The sequence below is a fragment of the Bubalus bubalis genome, chromosome 5 (assembly GCF_019923935.1).
Source record: "Bubalus bubalis isolate 160015118507 breed Murrah chromosome 5, NDDB_SH_1, whole genome shotgun sequence".
Lineage (NCBI taxonomy): Eukaryota > Metazoa > Chordata > Mammalia > Artiodactyla > Bovidae > Bubalus > Bubalus bubalis.
The window spans coordinates 37,376,687-37,394,071 of NC_059161.1; the positions used below are offsets into that span (position 1 = coordinate 37,376,687).

Below are 17,385 nucleotides of genomic sequence, written 5' to 3' on the forward strand. Positions count from 1 at the left end.
CAAGGGGTGCCTCTTTCTCCACTCCCCAGGCCTCTATTCTTGAGATGTGACCTTTCCATCCCAGGGTGAGATTCTGACCCCTCTGCTCCCACCCCTGAAGCTTGGACCATGGGGCCCACAAGGCTTGCCACTGGAATTAGATCTGGAACAGGGATTCCAGGGTAGGGCAGGCCAGGCTCGGAGAGCCCCCCTGCCCTCTCGGGCGATGTCCTGCCCCCCTGGAAAAGAAGGCTCTTGGGAGAGGGGAGGAAAGGAAGGTCAGGGCCTTTAGAAAACCTCACCCGCCTGGCCCAAGCTTGGCACAGTGGGTAGGAAGACTGCCCTGCAGGGCCGGCAGGACTGGACATGCTGGTGTTTGTGCCCAGGAGCCTGAATCAGCCACAGCCTAACCAGAGCCCCTGCAACCCCCTCCCCAGACCATGGCTACGGAGGGTGGCTGTGGCCTTCTGGCTGCCTGCGTCAGGCGCCCTCCCCGGGGGCCCTGATGCCTGACATCCTGCAGGCACTCACGTTGGAGCCCATCTTCCTCAGCATGAGCAGCACTCGGACCTTCTGCTGAATGTACATCTCCTCCGGACTCTTCCCGGGGGCCCCCTCGCGGTTCATCCCCTGGCCAGCTCTGGGGACTGCTGCGGAGTGAGGAGAAGCATGGGGGTGGGGGACAGTGTCAGGACGACACAGATCCACACACGGGCAGGAGGTGTCAGGCAGCCCACGATGCCTCAGGGGCTCGTTTCTGAGAGCCTGGCGTGGAGGCGGGTTGCCTGTCCCTCCCTCACCCCTGCTGGCCCAACAGCCAGCCCGAGCAGCTACCCTCCCGCCGAACCCCGCCACTCCTCGCAGCAGGCGCTGGTGGCCAGTCCCTTCTATGTGTGGAGCTGCTGGGCCCCCGGGGGCTAAGCTGACCCAGACTCCTGACCAGCGTCACCTTCCAGTTGCCCCCTCAGCCAGGCTCCTGCTACAAAGAGCCCAGGGGATGTGCTGCACAAAACCCCAAGTGTCCCTGGCTCTCAAAGCAGGCAGCTTCCATGAGGAGCAACGTGACGCGATCAAGGCAGCTGACTGGGGCCTGAAGCTGGAGAAGCCGTGGGATCAGTACCCAGCCCCCAGACACCAAGACAGCTCCCTCTGCACAAGTCCCTGACGTTCGAGAGGCCGGCTCCCGGGCCGGGCTCCAAGGAATCCCTCGATAGGGACGGCGAGCTTGGGGCTGCAGGCACAGACACCCGCCCGGGACTTGCGGCTGCTGCCCTCGTCAGCCCACCCACCTGTCACAGGGCGGCTCCTGCGGACAGCAGTACCTCCGGGTGCGGTGGGGACCCAACCTGCAGCGGCGAGGTCCCGGGAGAGAAGTCCCGGGGTTTCCTCCCTCCAGGAGGAGCCAGTGGGGAGGAAGCCGGGCGTGGAGGGGTTTGGGTTACACACTTGTAACTCCTGGATGAGTCAGAAATAACGCAGCAGCTGGTGGGGGTGGAGCCTCGGCGGCCCTGGTGCCAAGGAGCTGCGCTCACAGGACCAAGGGAGCCGGGTTGGGGCCAAGGACACTCCTCACACCGTCCATCCCTCAGGGGCCAGGGAGCCCAGGAAAGGCCGGTTCTCCCGGTGAAAGGCGGGCTCAGAAATGCACCAGAGCCCTGGGCAGCAGCCTCCCTGGAGGCGCCTGTCAAAGCTAACAGGGGCTCCTGCCCTGAAGCCCACACAACAGGGCAAAATGCAAAATGTGTTCACGGCAGCCTTGCGCTCGATGCAGTGCCTTACGGGGCCTTCCATCCACCACCAAAACCCACGTTCCTCTTCCATTGTGTGGCCCCCTGCCACCTCCGGGCCCGATTCACAACTGGTAATGGGGAAGGAGGGGTGAGCTGCCTCCAGAAGGACCCTGAATGAGAGGCAGCTGGCCATCCGCCGGGGCGTCCCCCGGGCCAGGTGCACAGTGCAGGGACAGTCCTAACTTCCCAGCATAGCTGAGTGGGATGGCTTGGTTATGGGGGATTGCTCCTCCACCTGCTGATGCGTTCGCACCTCCTTCCACTCCCCCACCCCACACAAGTAGCCAGAATGATCATTTTAACAAACCAGAACAGATGACATTTCTCCTCACTTCAGCCTACCCCAGGATACATTTCATGTCCTTGCTGGGACCCTGCAGGCCGGCCCTGCCTCCTTGTTCCCACTCCTCCCCCTGCTCCCCTCCCCTTCCCTGTCTCCCTGCCTGTGTCCAGGACCTGCCTCGAGGCTCCTCCCCCACCAGCCTCTGCCCTGGGTTCTCCAGGCCTCGCTTAGAGGGCTTGCGGGGGAGCCTTTCTTGACTGTGATCCAAGCAGGTGGTGCACCCCTGCCCAGGCCCTCCTGTCCAGCTGCCCCGTCGTCCTGCTTCCTGAGGGCACCTGCTGGGTGCTCGATAACTGTGTCTCTGCACTCGCTGGGGGGCTGGGGCCAGGTGTTTCACTCACCCATTCCTCCCACAACCCGAGCCCGGGTGGCTGAAGGGACAGTCCAGACAGCCCGTGAGGTCTGGTCTCTGGGCTCCCCCCTCCACTCCATGCAACAATATCCACATCACTTAGAGTCAAATTTGTTGTTGTTCAGTCGCTGAGTCATGTCCAACTCTTTGCGACCCCATGGACTGCAGTACACCAGGCTCCCCTGTCCTTCACTATCTCCTGGAGTTAGCTCAGATTCACGTCCATCAAGTGGGTGATGCCATTCAACCATCTCATCCTCTGTTGCCCCTTTCTCCTTTTGCCTTCAATCTTCCTAGGGTCGAATGCAAATCTCTAATCCAGTCTCCATAACCAAACTCAGCTTTCCCAAAGACTCTCGTTCCTGAGTAACTTGTCTGCTTTGGGCTGTCGTGTTCTCCAAGGACCCTGAAATGCTCCATGAAGCCTCCGAACTGGGAGTGAGGGCTTCCGGGGATAAAAGCCTTCTGATTCTGTTCTGCGGCCAAGGGCTGATGGTCTGATGGTCGGTCGGCTGTCTTCTTGTGGAAGACAAGGGAATGGCCACTAGGTGTCGCCACACACAAAAGAACCAGAGCTCCAGTGCTGTCTGCTCCCAACCCCCAACACAAGCCCCCAAAGGCCCTTCTGGTTCAAACCACCCTAGCGATGGCTTGAACCCTGTGACCTCCTGCTGTCACAGACCACCCTCAGTCCCCCCAGAGCAAGCTCTGTCCCCCTGTTCAGGGGCAAGCTCCATCCAGCTAAGGACACTTCTCTGTTTTGCTTAGCATCCCAGGACCTTGGGATGCTGGTTTCACAAAGGTCGAGAGTCCCTTCCTCACTGTCCTTTCCTGACCAGCCAGGCTTCCTCCAGCAGAGGTGTGAGAGCTCGGAACCAACAGGACAGTGTGTGTGTGTGAACGTGTGCAAAATCATTTTGTTATTGCTGCTGTTTAGTTGTTAAGTCCTGTCCAGCTCTTGAGATCCCATGGACTGTAGCTCGCCAGGTTCCGCTGTCCATGAAATTCTCCAGGCAAGAATACTGAAGTGGGTTGCCATTCCCCTCTTCAGGGGATCTTCTCCAACCAAGGAATGGAACCAGAGTCTCCTGCATTGGCAGGCAGATTCTTTAGTGCTGAGCCACCCGGGAAACCATTTTATATTGGGTCTATTTCACAGAATCTTGCTCCTCCCAATAACCCTACCCCTGATGTTCTGTACTCACTGCCCAATCCTCTTACAATCACTACCCCCACACTCACTACCCCCCACACTCACTACCCTCAAGGATCCCCTGCCACACACTCGCGCTGTGATTACCAGGGGGCCTTACACACCCAGCCCTGGGTCTGGGGTGTCCTTGGTACCTGAATGGGTCTTTGGGGCCGGGTCATGCCCCCATGATGCTTCCCTGGCAGAGACTGGTTCTTAAACTGTCTTTCCTTGGGGAAGACTCCTGCCATTCCTGAAAACTGTGGTCTTCTGGGATTCTTTGAACTCTAGCTAGAGCTGACCCTGTGCTGCTGCCTGACAGAGGGAACACCCAGGGCTGGATCAGGGCAGACGGTTGCATAAGCACACCTTCCTGCCCTTCACACTCCAATCCTGATGTACGGGAACATCAGGACTGATTTACAATCTCGTCCTAAGCAGAATCTGCATCCAGGGCGCCAATGTTCGGGAGAAAACTGAAGAGAATAAATCACAATTAACCCAAACAACACCGACCTTTCAGTTGCTGCTATGCTATGAGTTCATTACAGAGTGTTTGGGTTTGGCGCCTATCCAAGTGAACATTCTATTAAGGTTTCATCACAATTTTGACAGACATCAGATTAACTTCACTAGAGAATTCTTACTTTCCCCTGCAGGGATCAAGAACTGGTCTCCGTTGAAACGTGTTTAAATGACAAATGACAATAAGCCCAAACTACAGTGAATTTGGACACATTAATCATTTATTCAGTCCTCAGCTGAGAGACCCGCTTCTCAATTGTGTTCTCTGGGTGATGCCGGAAACATCCCACCACTTGAGATGGGGGTGCATCTGTCCCACATACTAAGAAAATCCTTGCGTGTTAACTGCCCAGAGAGGGAGACCTGCTCCCTCTCTGAAGACAGAATATTCTGGAGGCTCACCAGAGAAAGGCCAAAAAACAGAAAATAGATAGATATGGGCAGCTGTCAAGTACCCAAACAAAAGGCAAGGCGAGGGGAGAGGTTGTGGCTGAGTGGATGCCATGCCACTGATGTCAGGGGTCATGGGGAAAGTGGGCGTGGTTCCAGAAAATCATATCTGCTTGGAACACACACAATTCAGAGAAACTGAGGTCTGTAGATTCACTAAAACATGCAGACATGTCCACAAGCCCCCCAAACATGTCATACACACACTGCTGTTGGTTCTGAGCCCTCATCTCTGCTGAAGGAAGACTGGTGGGTGAAAGACAGTGAGGAAGGGGTTCCCAACCCCTGGGAAGGATTCACTTCATTGTATAGCAGAAACTAATATGAAAGTGTAAAGCAATTACATCTCCCTCCCCACCAAACCAAGTGACAAAAGTGGGTCACAGCCTGGGAGGAGGCGCTGCTTCTCGGAGCCATGGAGGTCATCTGTGAGATACCACGCTCCTGCCCAGAGACTAGAAGGACCCACTCTGTGCACGTGAGCCCCAGCTCGGGAGCGGCTGCCCTCAGAGTGGAAGACTCAGGAGGCAGTGCAGGAAAGACCCAGGGAAGGGGATGTGCGGCCATCAGACCCAATTGATCAATGGCTCTGAAAGCTGGCTTCCCCATGACAAACACAGTCCCCTGCCCTCATTTTTACTGATAAACCTGAAGCTGATGCTGTTTAACACCCACACTTACATAAACTGGAATCTACATTTATACCCAGGGTGGTCTAGCACCTGCTTGTATTATAAACGCTGAGTAACCGCAGGCTGGGCCAGACAGCAGTACGGGCCTGTAGATACACAAGCTACCTCTGCCCCATGGATCCCGACACTTGCCTTTTGTTTTGTCCATTAAAAAAACTCTGCTATATTTTACATGCTCATGTTTCAAAATTTATTCTTACAACTGTACAGTATCTACGTTGCATGAAAATATAACACCATATAATGGTGTGCTTCATGGAGCTTATATAAAATATTAATTCAGACTACACATATCTTAACAGCCTAAAAGACATCAACAAAAGCACAAAGCACACCGTTAAGAGCCCACCCAGCTGAAGCCATGAGCATCATTAGGGACGATGAAGAAAGGACACGAGATGTGCCTACTTCACGGTCAGCCCAGGAGCCGATACCCAAGGCAGGACCCTCCCCAGCACTGATCTATGGCCAGGTTACCAGATGTCCTGCCCCTGGAGTTCTTACCTGCTTCTGGAAATCAACTTGAGGCAACCAGATGCTCAACTATGACAGGTGGGCCGTGGCCGGGGAGAAATAGGAAGATGCCGCCCTGTGGAAACACAGAAAACGGGTCATGGGAGGGGCTGAAGGAGTCCACACCCCGTGCTGAGGGATCCAGGGTGGCAGGCGGGAAGCTCATGGCGATGGGCCCTACGCGGCGGTCCAGAAATACCTGTGTGTCTGGTCAGCCCGGGAACTTGCACCAGCAGCTCTGGGACAAGGTGCTGACTGCAGCTATGCACTCCTGTCATTTCCGGCCAAAGCAGGTCACCACACACCCTTCTCCCCTGGGCTTAGTCGCTGGCCGACTGGGAGCCGTGCTGGGAGACGGTGAAGACCTGAGTGAATCACTCCTGCCAGCTGCGGGGCAAGTACCTGCCCAAGAAGGTGTCCTACCCACCCGACAACGCGATCAGCCAGGCTCAGGTACCTTGGTGCCCCACCCATTTTGTGCTCAGACATACATGGGGCTTCTGTGCTTGGGGAATACCTACAGTTGTATATGGAAAAATAAGTTCTCTTTCCCCTTCTCTCACACACAGAGAAACAGGTATGCACACGCATACTCTACAGTTACAGATAATTTACAGCCTGTTAGCCTGGCCACATGTCTGCTGGCCCTAAACACACCTTTTCCAGGAATCAGAGAACATTCTCTTTTCTTCTTCTGCCTCCCACATACAACCTCATGGTTTGGGTCCTTTGCAGGTTAACTGGGCAGGAGCAAGGCTGCAGACAGCGGGCAGAGGCACAGGGTGAAGTCGGCAGGGGCACCCGAGTCTTGCCCGCCTGTCCCCTCTTCACTGAGACGTGTGGGCTTCCACCTGGACTTCAGGCTTTCAGCCCACAGTAAGGACAGATGTCTCTGGATAATTGAGAAACCTATTCTAAGGGGCCAGGGGGAGCTCTGCAACCCATCTATCTTCAGCTATCCCTGCAAAGAAAGCTACTCACGTACCCAAGAGGCTGAGGAATACGTGTTTTCCAGAGAAAGTGAGATTTCAGAAGCCTCTACTATAGGTAGGCGCTGCTTTGACCCTGGGTCTCTGGTCTGCAGAGCCCTTCAAGCAGTGCAGATGGCCCTGGGAAGGAAGAGCAGTCATCTGCCACTGCCACCTCTTCCACCCTTAGCCTACCGTTCGGGAAAGACATTTATAGGAATTAATTGCTCTTTTATTGCTCTAGACATCAAAGTTCTGAAATACCAAGGCTCCCTGGAGAAATGTCTACCCAAGTCCCCACATTCTTTCAAAAGGAGATGAAAAGAGACGACCTTCTTCCACTTCTGAGGGGCTTTAATTTCTCCAGCTATCACAACAGCCAATTAGCCCCCTACTGTCTACCGGGGTCAGACTGTCCAGGTGCAGAGAGGAACCTAGGATTCGTGACTTGAAGGAGAGGGCGTCTGAGGGATGCAGAGGCTCCTGGTGGGACTGTGCAGGGACCCACACTGGCTGACCCATTTGCCACCTGATGATCAGGTCAATGTCCACAGTTTACAGAGGAGGAAACCGAGGCTCAAAGCTCCCAGGGCCCCAGAGCCAGCGGAGACAGTGAGCATGCCATGGAGCTGGACTCTGTTTCCAGTTCAGTTCTGTCCCTGGTCAACCATGCAACCTGAGGTTAGTCACTGCCTTCTGGGCCCTGCATTTTGCCACTGGTCAAGTGAACCGTGAACTTCCAGATGTTCAAGCTGGTTTTAGAAAAGGCAAAGGAACCAGAGATCAAATTGCCAACATCCACTGGATCATGGAAAAAGCAAGAGAGTTCCAGAAAAACATCTATTTCTGCTTTATTGACTATGCCAAAGCCTTTGACTGTGTGGATCACAATAAACTGTGGAAAATTCTGAAAGAAATGGGAATAACAGACCACCTGACCTGCCTCTTGAGAAACCTATATGCAGGTCAGGAAGCAACAGTTACAACTGGACACGGAACAACAGACTGGTTCCAAAGAGGAAAAGGAGTACGTCAAGGCTGTATATTGTCACCCTGCTTATTTAACTTATATGTAGAGTACATCATGAGAAACACTGGGCTGGAAGAAGCACAAGCTGGAATCAAGATTGCTGGGAGAAAGATCAATGACCTCAGATATGGAGATGACACCACACTTATGGCACAAAGTGAAGAGGAACTCAAAAGCCTCTTGATGAAAGTGAAAGAGGAGAGTGAAAAAGTTGGCTTAAAGCTCAACATTCAGAAAACAAAGATCATGGCATCTGGTCCCATCACTTCATGGGAAATAGATGGGGAAACAGTGGAAACAGTGTCAGACTTTATTTTCTTGGGCTCCAAAATCATGGCAGATGGTGATTGCAGCCATGAAATTAAAAGACACTTACTCCTTGGAAGGAAAGTTATGACCAACCTAGATAGGATATTAAGAAGCAGAGACATTACTTTGCCAACAAAGGTCCGTCTAGTCAAGGCTATGGTTTTTCCAGTAGTCATGTATGGATGTGAGAGTTGTACTGTGAAGAAAGCTGAGCGCCAAAGAACTGATGCTTTTGAACTGCTGTGTTGGAGAAGATTCTTGAGAGTCCCTTGGACTGCAAGGAGATCCAACCAGTCCATTCTAAAGGAGATCAGTCCTGGGTGTTCAATGGAAGGACTGATGCTAAAGCTGAAACTCCAATACTTTGGTCACCTCATGTGAAGAGTTGACTCACTGGAAAAAGACTGATGTTGGGTGGGATTGGGGGCAGGAGGAGAAGGGGACGACAGAGGATGAGATGGCTGGATGGCATCACCAACTCGATGGATGTGAGTTTGAGTGAACTCCGGGAGTTGGTGAGGGACAGGGAGGCCTGGCGTGCTGCAATTCATGGGGTCACAAAGAGTCAGACACGACTGAGCGACTGAACTGAACTGAACTGACTGAAGAGGAAATCAGGACCTCTGCCATGTCTTCCCTTGGTGGAGGCAAGGAGATTGGGGCTGGCTTCATGAGTGAGAGGCCAGGCACCAGCAAAGGGCCAGGCACTCACAAGGGCCCCACTCCTGGTTTAATGCTCTCCTGTTGATGTCTTGAAATCCTGAATATTTTTCTAAACAAGGGGCCCTGCACCAAGCCCCACAAACTATCTAGCTGGTCCACAATGAGGGAAAGGATGTCAAGTGCTCTCAAACTGTGAGGGCCCCATAACCTTAAGTAGACATGATGTGGACTCCAGAAGGATTTACTAAAGTAAAACCTCTCTAAGTGTCCACAGCCTCGTGTCAGGTGAGGGAGCAGGAGATACAAAGGACACTAAGCCTGCCTTTCAGAAGGTACCTGAATGGCTGAGGAAACCACTCTGCACAAGTCAAATAGAACAACACAAATCATAGGTAACAATGAACCAAAAAGATGGGTCAGGTTAAAACAGAACACTTCGAAGAGGGCCAACTGCATGTAAGGTGCCATGCCCTGCACCTTCCACTGAGCAGCTCAGAGGTGAGAGGAAAAAACCCAGGCCTTAATCTAGTGTAGTAAGTGGCGGAGTAAAGGGATGTGCAAATCTCAGTGACAACACAAAGGGGAGGGACCAGCTCCCAGCGGAAGACCCTGAAGCTGTGTCTTGAAGGATGGATGGAGTTTGCTGGTAGAGAAGATGGGGAAGGGCACTGCAGGCATGGGGAACTGACATTCTTTGAACAAACAATTACTGAGCATCTGTTTATTATATGCCAGGCCCCCTGGGTTGGGCATTGAGGATACACAGGTGAGCATGTGACAGTCTGTTTGTGATGATGGTGTCTAGTGAGCAGGGAGACAGGCATGAATCAAGTCACACCCAGGTAAACACAGCTCGCAGACACTCTGATAAATGAAGGGGGAGTGGCGTGGGGAGTGCAAGGACATGCAGCTGGATATCTGACCTTGCCCTAGGGGCAGGCACCCCTCGCGGGTGACTTCTGAGCTATTACCGAGGGTGAGGAGAAGATGTGTTGTCTTGTGTGTGTGTGTGAGTCACACCCCCCTACACACACACACACAAGTAAAGGTCTTGAAATAGGAAGGGGCTAGGCCTTTGGGAAAACTGAGGAAAAAGATGTGGCTGAGGCCTGGGAGGCAAGTGAAGGGGCTTGGGGGTGCTGGACCATACCTCAGCGGGGAGGAGAGGTTCAAGCAGGGCGTCAGGTAAGTCTGAGACCCCTGTGGCCGAGGTGCAGAGGGAAGACGGGATGGGGCTCGGGGGAGAGGGGGGGTCCCTGCTAGGCCAGGTGAGGACTGGGCCTCAAGCTGTGGCGTGAGGATGGGAGGACCCGGGACACTTTGGCAGGTGGAACTGAGGGCCAGTGGCAGCATCAGAGCCTGGGGTAGCTGCAAGACGGGATGTGGGGAGGCCTGACGTGCCAGCTTCCAGTCTGCTGTTGACGGTCCTGAGGACAGGCTGAGCAGCCAGGGCTGGGCTCCAGGGTTCACGGAGAAGCTCTGGAAGCACAGCAGACTCACCCTTCAGAGGAAGTTGGTACCACCGTGCACATCGCCAAGGTGTTCTGGAGACAGAGTCAGAATGTGGGAACTGACCAGATCTGGGAAACATCCAGGGCACTGCTGGGAGACACTGTACTGGACGGGGTAGAGGGTGGGCGGCACTCTGGGAAGAAGGAATAACATGAGTAACCGCAAAGAACTGACATCCCCACCAGTCAAGTGGCCTTCATTCATTCATTCAAACAATGAATTCATTCATTCAAACAATCAACAAACATACTGAGCGCTTACTGGGTCCTGGGATGTTGTGCTGTGCTGTGCTTAGTCACTCAGTCATGTCCGACTCTTTGTGATCCCATGGACTGTAGCCCACCAGGCTCCTCTGTCCGTGGGGATTCTCCAGGCAAGAATACTGGAGTGGGTTGCCATGCCCTCCTCCAGGGAATCTTCCCAACCCAGGGATTGAACTCAGGTCTCCCGCATTCTTTACTGTCTCAGGCGGATTCTTTACTGTCTCAGCCACCATACAGCAGTGCAGACACAGTCACAAGTCCCCATGTACACTCTAGGGAGGGGGGAGAACAGACAAAACAAAATAGAAAGAAATCAATGTGTAAATAACCTAGTACAGAGGAAGAAGATGGGTGCTATGGTAAGGAAACTGAGCTGGAGGAGGGGAACAGGAGTGTGGGGTAGTTGGGTGAGGGGGTAAGCTGAGGGAAGCTCAGGGAAGCTGGACCGAAGCTGGACTGGGGCTTTGGTCCAGGAGGGATGAGAGCCAGGGGAGGAGCGGGAGGGGACTGATCACAGGAAGGATAAACTGGGGGGATAGGGGAGATAAGACCTCCTTCCGTGCTCCACGTGCTGCCCAGAATCCTTGGTTTCTCAACCTCAGCACTGCCGACACTGGACTGGATAACTCTTCACTGTGGGCCTGACCTGCACGCGGCAGAGTATTTAGCTGCATCCTGTGCTCTGTCCACCCAAAGCACCTGCCCCTCGGCTGTGACAACCCAGAGTGTCTCCAGACTTTGCCCTGTGTTCCCAGGGGTAGCCAACGCCCCCCAGGTGAAAACACTGCCTGAAAGGAACAGCTGACACACATTCTGACTCCCTGTTGGCTGGGCACGTTCTGAACCCTTCATGTCCAACATCCCTATGAGGTTTTATTATACAAATGAGGATCCAAGTCTCTTCTCACCCAGCCAGTAGGCCTTAGTCTATTGTGGGGCAGGATTCGAACCCAGACCATCTAAGCCCCGATCCCTCTGCTACACTGCTTTCCAGCACACAAGCAGGTGGACAGAGGTGTGCTCAGAGCCAGCAGAGGGAGGCAGGCCTGAGCCTCAGCCTTGGCTTCGAGTCCCAGTCAGGGCGGCATCTCTGGCCCCCCAGCGACATTAAAACTGGGGCACCAGAGAGAACTTCCGCGAGTTCCACTCTCAGTAATTAAACTGCAGCCTCTTGGACTCGAGGGCCTTGTGAGCAGCTACCTTAATTAATCAATGCCACATCTCCGCCTCCTCAACCTGAAGCCAAGCTTGGCATCCTGGAACCGCACTCCACCGGCAGGCGCGAGACAGGTGTGAGGGCGGCTCCTTGGGTCAAGGAGTTTGCAGGACACAGCAGCAGTCTTAGGAGATGAGCTCGGGATGAGGAATTAGTCCTGAGGTCACCAACCCAAATACCAACCTGCTCCCAAGCTCCTTCCTGCTGTGTCAGGCCAGGCGAGCTTGCAGAACAACAGTGATAATTACTGTGGTTGCTAGAGCTTTCCTCGGGGCCGCGCAGTGTCAGGCCTGTTTAGCACACCGAGTCCTCAGGACAAGCCTGGATGGTAGGAATTGTTCCCTTTTAATAGATGAGACAACCAAGGCTCAGAGAAGGCAAGGAACCCGCTCAGGGCCACGGAGTTAATACATGACAAGCCTGGAGAAAAGTTAATATGGAGTATTTATTAGATATTAGTATTGTTTCACCGTTATATGTGTTGAGTGCGATGAATACATTGTAGTCACACTGTAAAATATCCTGGTTCTTAAGAGATACAGGCTGAAGTGTATAAGGGTGAAATGTCTCAATGCTTGCAACTTACTCTAGTTTCAGGGAAAAGGTGAGTGTATGAGTATATGTATGTGTGACTGTGTATGTGTGTACATGTGTGAATATATGTATGTGTGTGTGTGTGTATATGTGTGGGTGTGTATGTGTATATATATGTGTATTATATATGTAAGAGTGTGTATGTGTGTATGTGAGTGGGTATATTTGTGTAAACGTATATGTATGGGCTTACCGCATAGCTTGGGTTTCCCTGATAGCCCAATAGGTAAAGAATCTGCCTGCAATGAGGGAGACCTGGGTTGGATCCCTGGGTTGGGAAGATCCCCTGGAGAAGGGAAAGGCTACCCACTCCAGTATTCTGGCCTGGAGAATTCCACGGACTGTATAGTCCATGGAGTCTCAAAGAGTTGGACACGACTGAGTGACCTTCACTTCACTTCACTGTGTATGTATGAGAATGTATATATGTGTGTGTGTAAATGTGCATATATATGCATGTGTATATGTGTGGGATGTGTGTGAATGTGAACAGAGACAAAGTGTGTGAGCAAAGGTTAACATTGGTGAATCCAAGTAAAGGGCATGGGGGTGTTCACTGCATTATTCAGAACTTTCTGCAGATTTGAAATCCAAATGAAAAGTCAGGAAACATTAGAAAGTCCCTGGGAAGTTGGATCACAGCAGGAGAGGCTGCAGTCGCTCTGGAGGCCCCTTGCGTCGGGGGGAGCAGCTCTGAAAACCAAACCCTGATGGGGTCCTACTCCCCCGACAGGCTCAGGCATGCTGCACTGGAGATGCCGGGACTTCCGACACCTCGAACCTTGGCGCTCCCACCTACCCTTTCCCCAGCAACAGGGCACCTTCTGTTCCAGGTGGGAGCTGCTCTGATAACGGCCCTTCGGGGAAGCTTCTTGAAGCATCAGGATCAAATCATCATGATGGCATTAGTGCAACTGCCCTGCCCAGCTGTCCAGACAGCACCAGCAAAGGCATCAACACTGAAAACCACACTGAAGCTGGGAAGGGGGCTTCAGGGGGCACCCTCCTTCTGTGGCCTGACTCCCCTCAGAGAGCCTGCAGGCCACTCTTGCACGTGGCACGTCACACGCACCAGAGGACACCGGGACAGGCACGACCTTGCTCGCTAGACAGGAAGGACTCCACCCACTGCCCTTGAACAGACCCCGGCCATCTACCACGCTCCCCACCCAGCACCGGCTCTCAGTAGGGGGCATCTGGCACCATCTGGAGAAAGGAGATTTTCGTCTGGAGAAAGGAGAAAGATCACAGTCGGGAGGACGCTCCTGGGTAGAACCACCTAGAATGCACAGGACGGCCGCCACGTCTACAGCACCAAGGGCGAGGAGCCTGCCGGGTAGTCACCTCAGTTACCACTTGCACCAGGCTCCTTCCACACCTCTGGTCTTCACATCTACTGGTCCCTCAGCCTAGAACATTCTTCCCTGTTCACTGCTCACTGTTGTATCGTTACCTCCTGAAGGTCTTTGTGTGTTTGCACACTGACCCGAATCTCTTCCACTCATGGCACAGCCCTGGTTGCACCCGGGTGTCTGTGCATCTGGTTCCACCTCCACTTTGGAAGCTCCGTGAGGGCAGCCACAGGGTGGGGGGTCAGGCCTGCGTGGATGCCAGGCAGCCCTATTCTCACAGACATATTAAAACGGACCCGCATCTCCCACTGAACAGAATTCTCATCTAACTCCTTAGAAGGGGATGATCCTTTTTTTTTTTTTTTTCAGGTCTCCAGTATTTTTGTGGACCCCCGAAAAGCCTGGAGACCATAGACTCTGCGCTGCAGGACCTGGTGGATGAAACACTGCTGCTGGTCACACCTGGAGCTCCATGCACGATGAAGGGAATGAACAGATTTCAGATTCACTTGGGAACTATGTGGGAAGGAAGCCCCTTACCCCAGAATACCCTCACCTCACAGAGTCCAAGACATCAAGGAACTGAAGGAACCTGTGTGCATAGATTATTTAATGTTGCTATGACTGGATTGGTAAAAGGTATCTGTTGAAACCTTCTGGTTTAAAAAAAATGTTTCTCCTGCGAAGTTGGCCTGATTGGTAGAAAAGTGCCCAGCTCACACTGTCTCTTCAAGTCCTTTTTACTGCTAAGCAAAGCTACCTGGCAGGCCTGCTCTGACAGCCTCTGCAGTTTAGCCAGCACAACGCAAACAGGAAGGGATCTGAGAGCTGGGGACGCTTCCGCGGCTGCACTGGGACACTCTGATCCCGGGCAAAGTCCTCAGGCTCTGACTGAGGGACGTGCAGGTGGTGGCTTTATCCCTGCATGGTAGGGGGGCAAGGACAGGAGGAAAGAGAGGCGTCTTCTGACCTAATTTAAAAAGAGGTCCTTTCTTCCTTCCTAGGGAACAGCTGGAGCCCTGGAACCTGGCCAGGCCAGAGCCTGAGACCTTAAGTCAGGAATCAGTGCACCTACATAATCCGGCTCCAGGTCTTCCTGATGCAGTCTGACCTTCGGCCTCTCACAGGTCCCCAGGGGGTGGGTAATGCAGACTGCAGAGCCCTTGTCTATTTATGAATGGGTGCAAGGGCAGGAACCCTCAGTTCACAAGTGGGTGTACGCCCCTCTCCCACACTCCTGGGGAGGACCTCTCAGGCTGGATGACCTTTACTGCAGGCTGGGCACCTGGCAGTGTCAAAAGCCCACCCGTGCAGGTTGTGGCCGTGGAAGGACACTTCTCCCCTGTGGCCGATATCTGAGATGCTCCCAGCATGCTAACAACCTGCTACCCACCCTCTAGGGAAAAGTAAATTTGCATTGCTAGTCAGTCTTCTTAGTGATGGGGCTGAAGTCAGCTTGGGGCTGAAGTCAGCTTGGGGCTGGAAGGACCAGCTCCAAGCCTAATAATCCCAGGGCAGGAGACTGGCCAGGTTTCACAGACCTTGGGTCACCTCCAGAGAAAGAAGCCAGAATGGAAATTTCAACCCACGAAGCTCCATCAACTCTGCTCCCACAGCTATGCCAACTCTCACAGGGTCACCATTTAAAACATTAATTAAATTGGGAAACTGAACATTGTTGCTTTCTTGTTTGTTCTTCTTAAGAAGGGGGAAAACTGACACAGTGCTGTTTATCAGGACCTGTGTAAATTCCCTTCACTCAGCCACATGGACTTGTTCACACAACCTCCTGCTGAAAGCAACGATCCTTGTTCTCAGGGGCAAGCCCAGGCAAGGTGGCCCAATTTTTCCAGTGCCTGCCAGCAGGCTAGCTGCTTCTGCCTTGGCCCCTACACTCCCACCATCCCTTCCCTCCACCGAAGTCTCCGATAATTGGTTCAAATAAATAGGCTTCCCAGGCCAGGCTCACTGAATCCCCTCAGAAGGGGGCCAGGAAGGCCTCCAGCTTCCTGTTGTGAGAATTAGGTCATTAAACCAATTGGGCTGCTTGCAGGGCGAGGGCTCAGTCCCCCTGTCATGGCCTCCAGAGTCAGTCCCCTCCTCACTGTCCAGCTCTGGAATTGGGGGTCCTCGGGACCCGGCTGAGAGGCCCCAGGCCCAGCCTCCTGGGTGAAACTTCTTACAGACTCTTAGAATAGGAAGTTTTAGGATTACTGCCTCTTCTTTCCTATAGGCTTTCAGCATACAGGTATGTGCTAATTTGCATTAAAATAAAGCTATGTTTGTCTACCTGGAAAACATATCCACACTACCACAATACGTTGAAAGCCTTCATCACACCCTCATGTCACAGAAGTGCACTGTTTGTTTGGATAACTGCTTCTGCTCCATTTCACAGTCCATGACCTTCCCTCTCCTTTCCCTCCAGCCACTTCAGAACAAAAAATAATCTGAGGAAAGAGGAAACCTCCCCCTAAGGGGCTGCTGAAGACTCAGTTTCCTTCCTCCCTAAATGTTTAACAAGCTGCTGATCAAAATAAAAAATATTTTAAACAGACGCAACTTCCAGAATCTACATGCGTTTATTCCATTAAGTCACTGGGGAAGTAGCATGAAGATGAGGACTTCTGATGTGTAGCAAGACTTGTCCAGTCTGGAGGCAGGGAGGCTGGAGAGGAGAGGGAGACAACTGGGGAAAACACAGAGCCCCAAACAGCAGGAATCCACCCACAGTCACCTGCTCAGGGCCAAGGGCACTGCAGAAAAGCTCAGAAGAGTGGACAGAAGTGGGAGGGAGGCTTTAGGTGTCTGTGTGAAAGCTAAGAACTATCCCTATTCTCAGTGGGGTGGACACAAACACCGAGACCAGCGGAGGGGAGGAATCTTTTCCCTTCTTCCCTCCTAGAGTTTTTGGCTGGCCTAAAATTAAATTGACATAAGACATTAAAGGGGCTTCCCTGATGGCTCAGCAGCAAAGAATCTGAAAAAAAAAAAAAAAAAAAAGAATCTGCTGCAATGCAGGAGATGGAGGAGATGTGAGTTCGATCCCTGGGTCAGGAAGATCCCCTGGAGAAGAGCATGGCAACTCACTTCAGTATTCTTGCCTGGAAAATTCATGGACAAAGGGGCCATGGACAAAGTCTATGGGGTCGCAAAGAGTGGGACATGACAGAGCACACACAGGAAGGAAGGCAAGACATTGGGGGAAAAAATTTAATTTCTTATGTACGAGAGCCTCAATGATATAAGGCTTAAAGAAGTGACCAGAGCAGGCACCTTTTGCATCTTTTAGACAAAGGAACAATAAGTTTGTGAAGAATTGACAAGATCAAGAGGTTTGGGCTTGGAGCAGTAAACGAGTGAGAAAATTAACAACAGCCTTCTCAGCCTGGAACTCCCTGTCTCTGGTGATGAGGACGCCTTCCATCCCCTGTATGGGGAAGGTATGTTTCACGTGAGAGATTTATTTCTTGCTTTCAGGGGAATAAAGAAGGGTCAGAGTGTCTTTCTTGCACCGGCTATTTCTCAAGCAACTTTAACTCCAAATAATCAATACGCCAAAGTGGTATATGTAGGGCTGGCTTACTCTGCTCCCCTGCACTTGGCACGCCCAGACAATCCAATTCAGAAGCCAAGTCCCCA

The 17,385-nt window shown here is 52.6% G+C and overlaps 1 protein-coding gene across 4 annotated transcripts in view; it reads right to left on the minus strand.

Annotated features, from left to right (window-relative positions):
* CTNNBIP1 (catenin beta interacting protein 1) overlaps positions 1–17,385 on the minus strand; it is a 47,349-nt gene that overhangs the window by 17,375 nt on the left and 12,589 nt on the right. Inside the window, exons 1-3 of one of the 4 annotated variants that reach the window (XM_044942974.2) lie at positions 11,981–12,093; positions 5,828–5,912; positions 511–629 (exon numbers count right to left, since the gene is read on the minus strand). In XM_044942974.2, the coding sequence (XP_044798909.1) occupies positions 511–606 (96 nt within the window). In that variant the 5' untranslated portion in view covers positions 607–629; positions 5,828–5,912; positions 11,981–12,093. Of the gene's footprint in view, positions 1–510; positions 630–1,268; positions 1,423–5,827; positions 5,913–6,035; positions 6,184–11,980; positions 12,094–17,385 lie in introns of those variants that run through there. The other 3 variants (XM_006076699.4, XM_006076698.4, XM_006076701.4) reach the window with 3 other exon arrangements.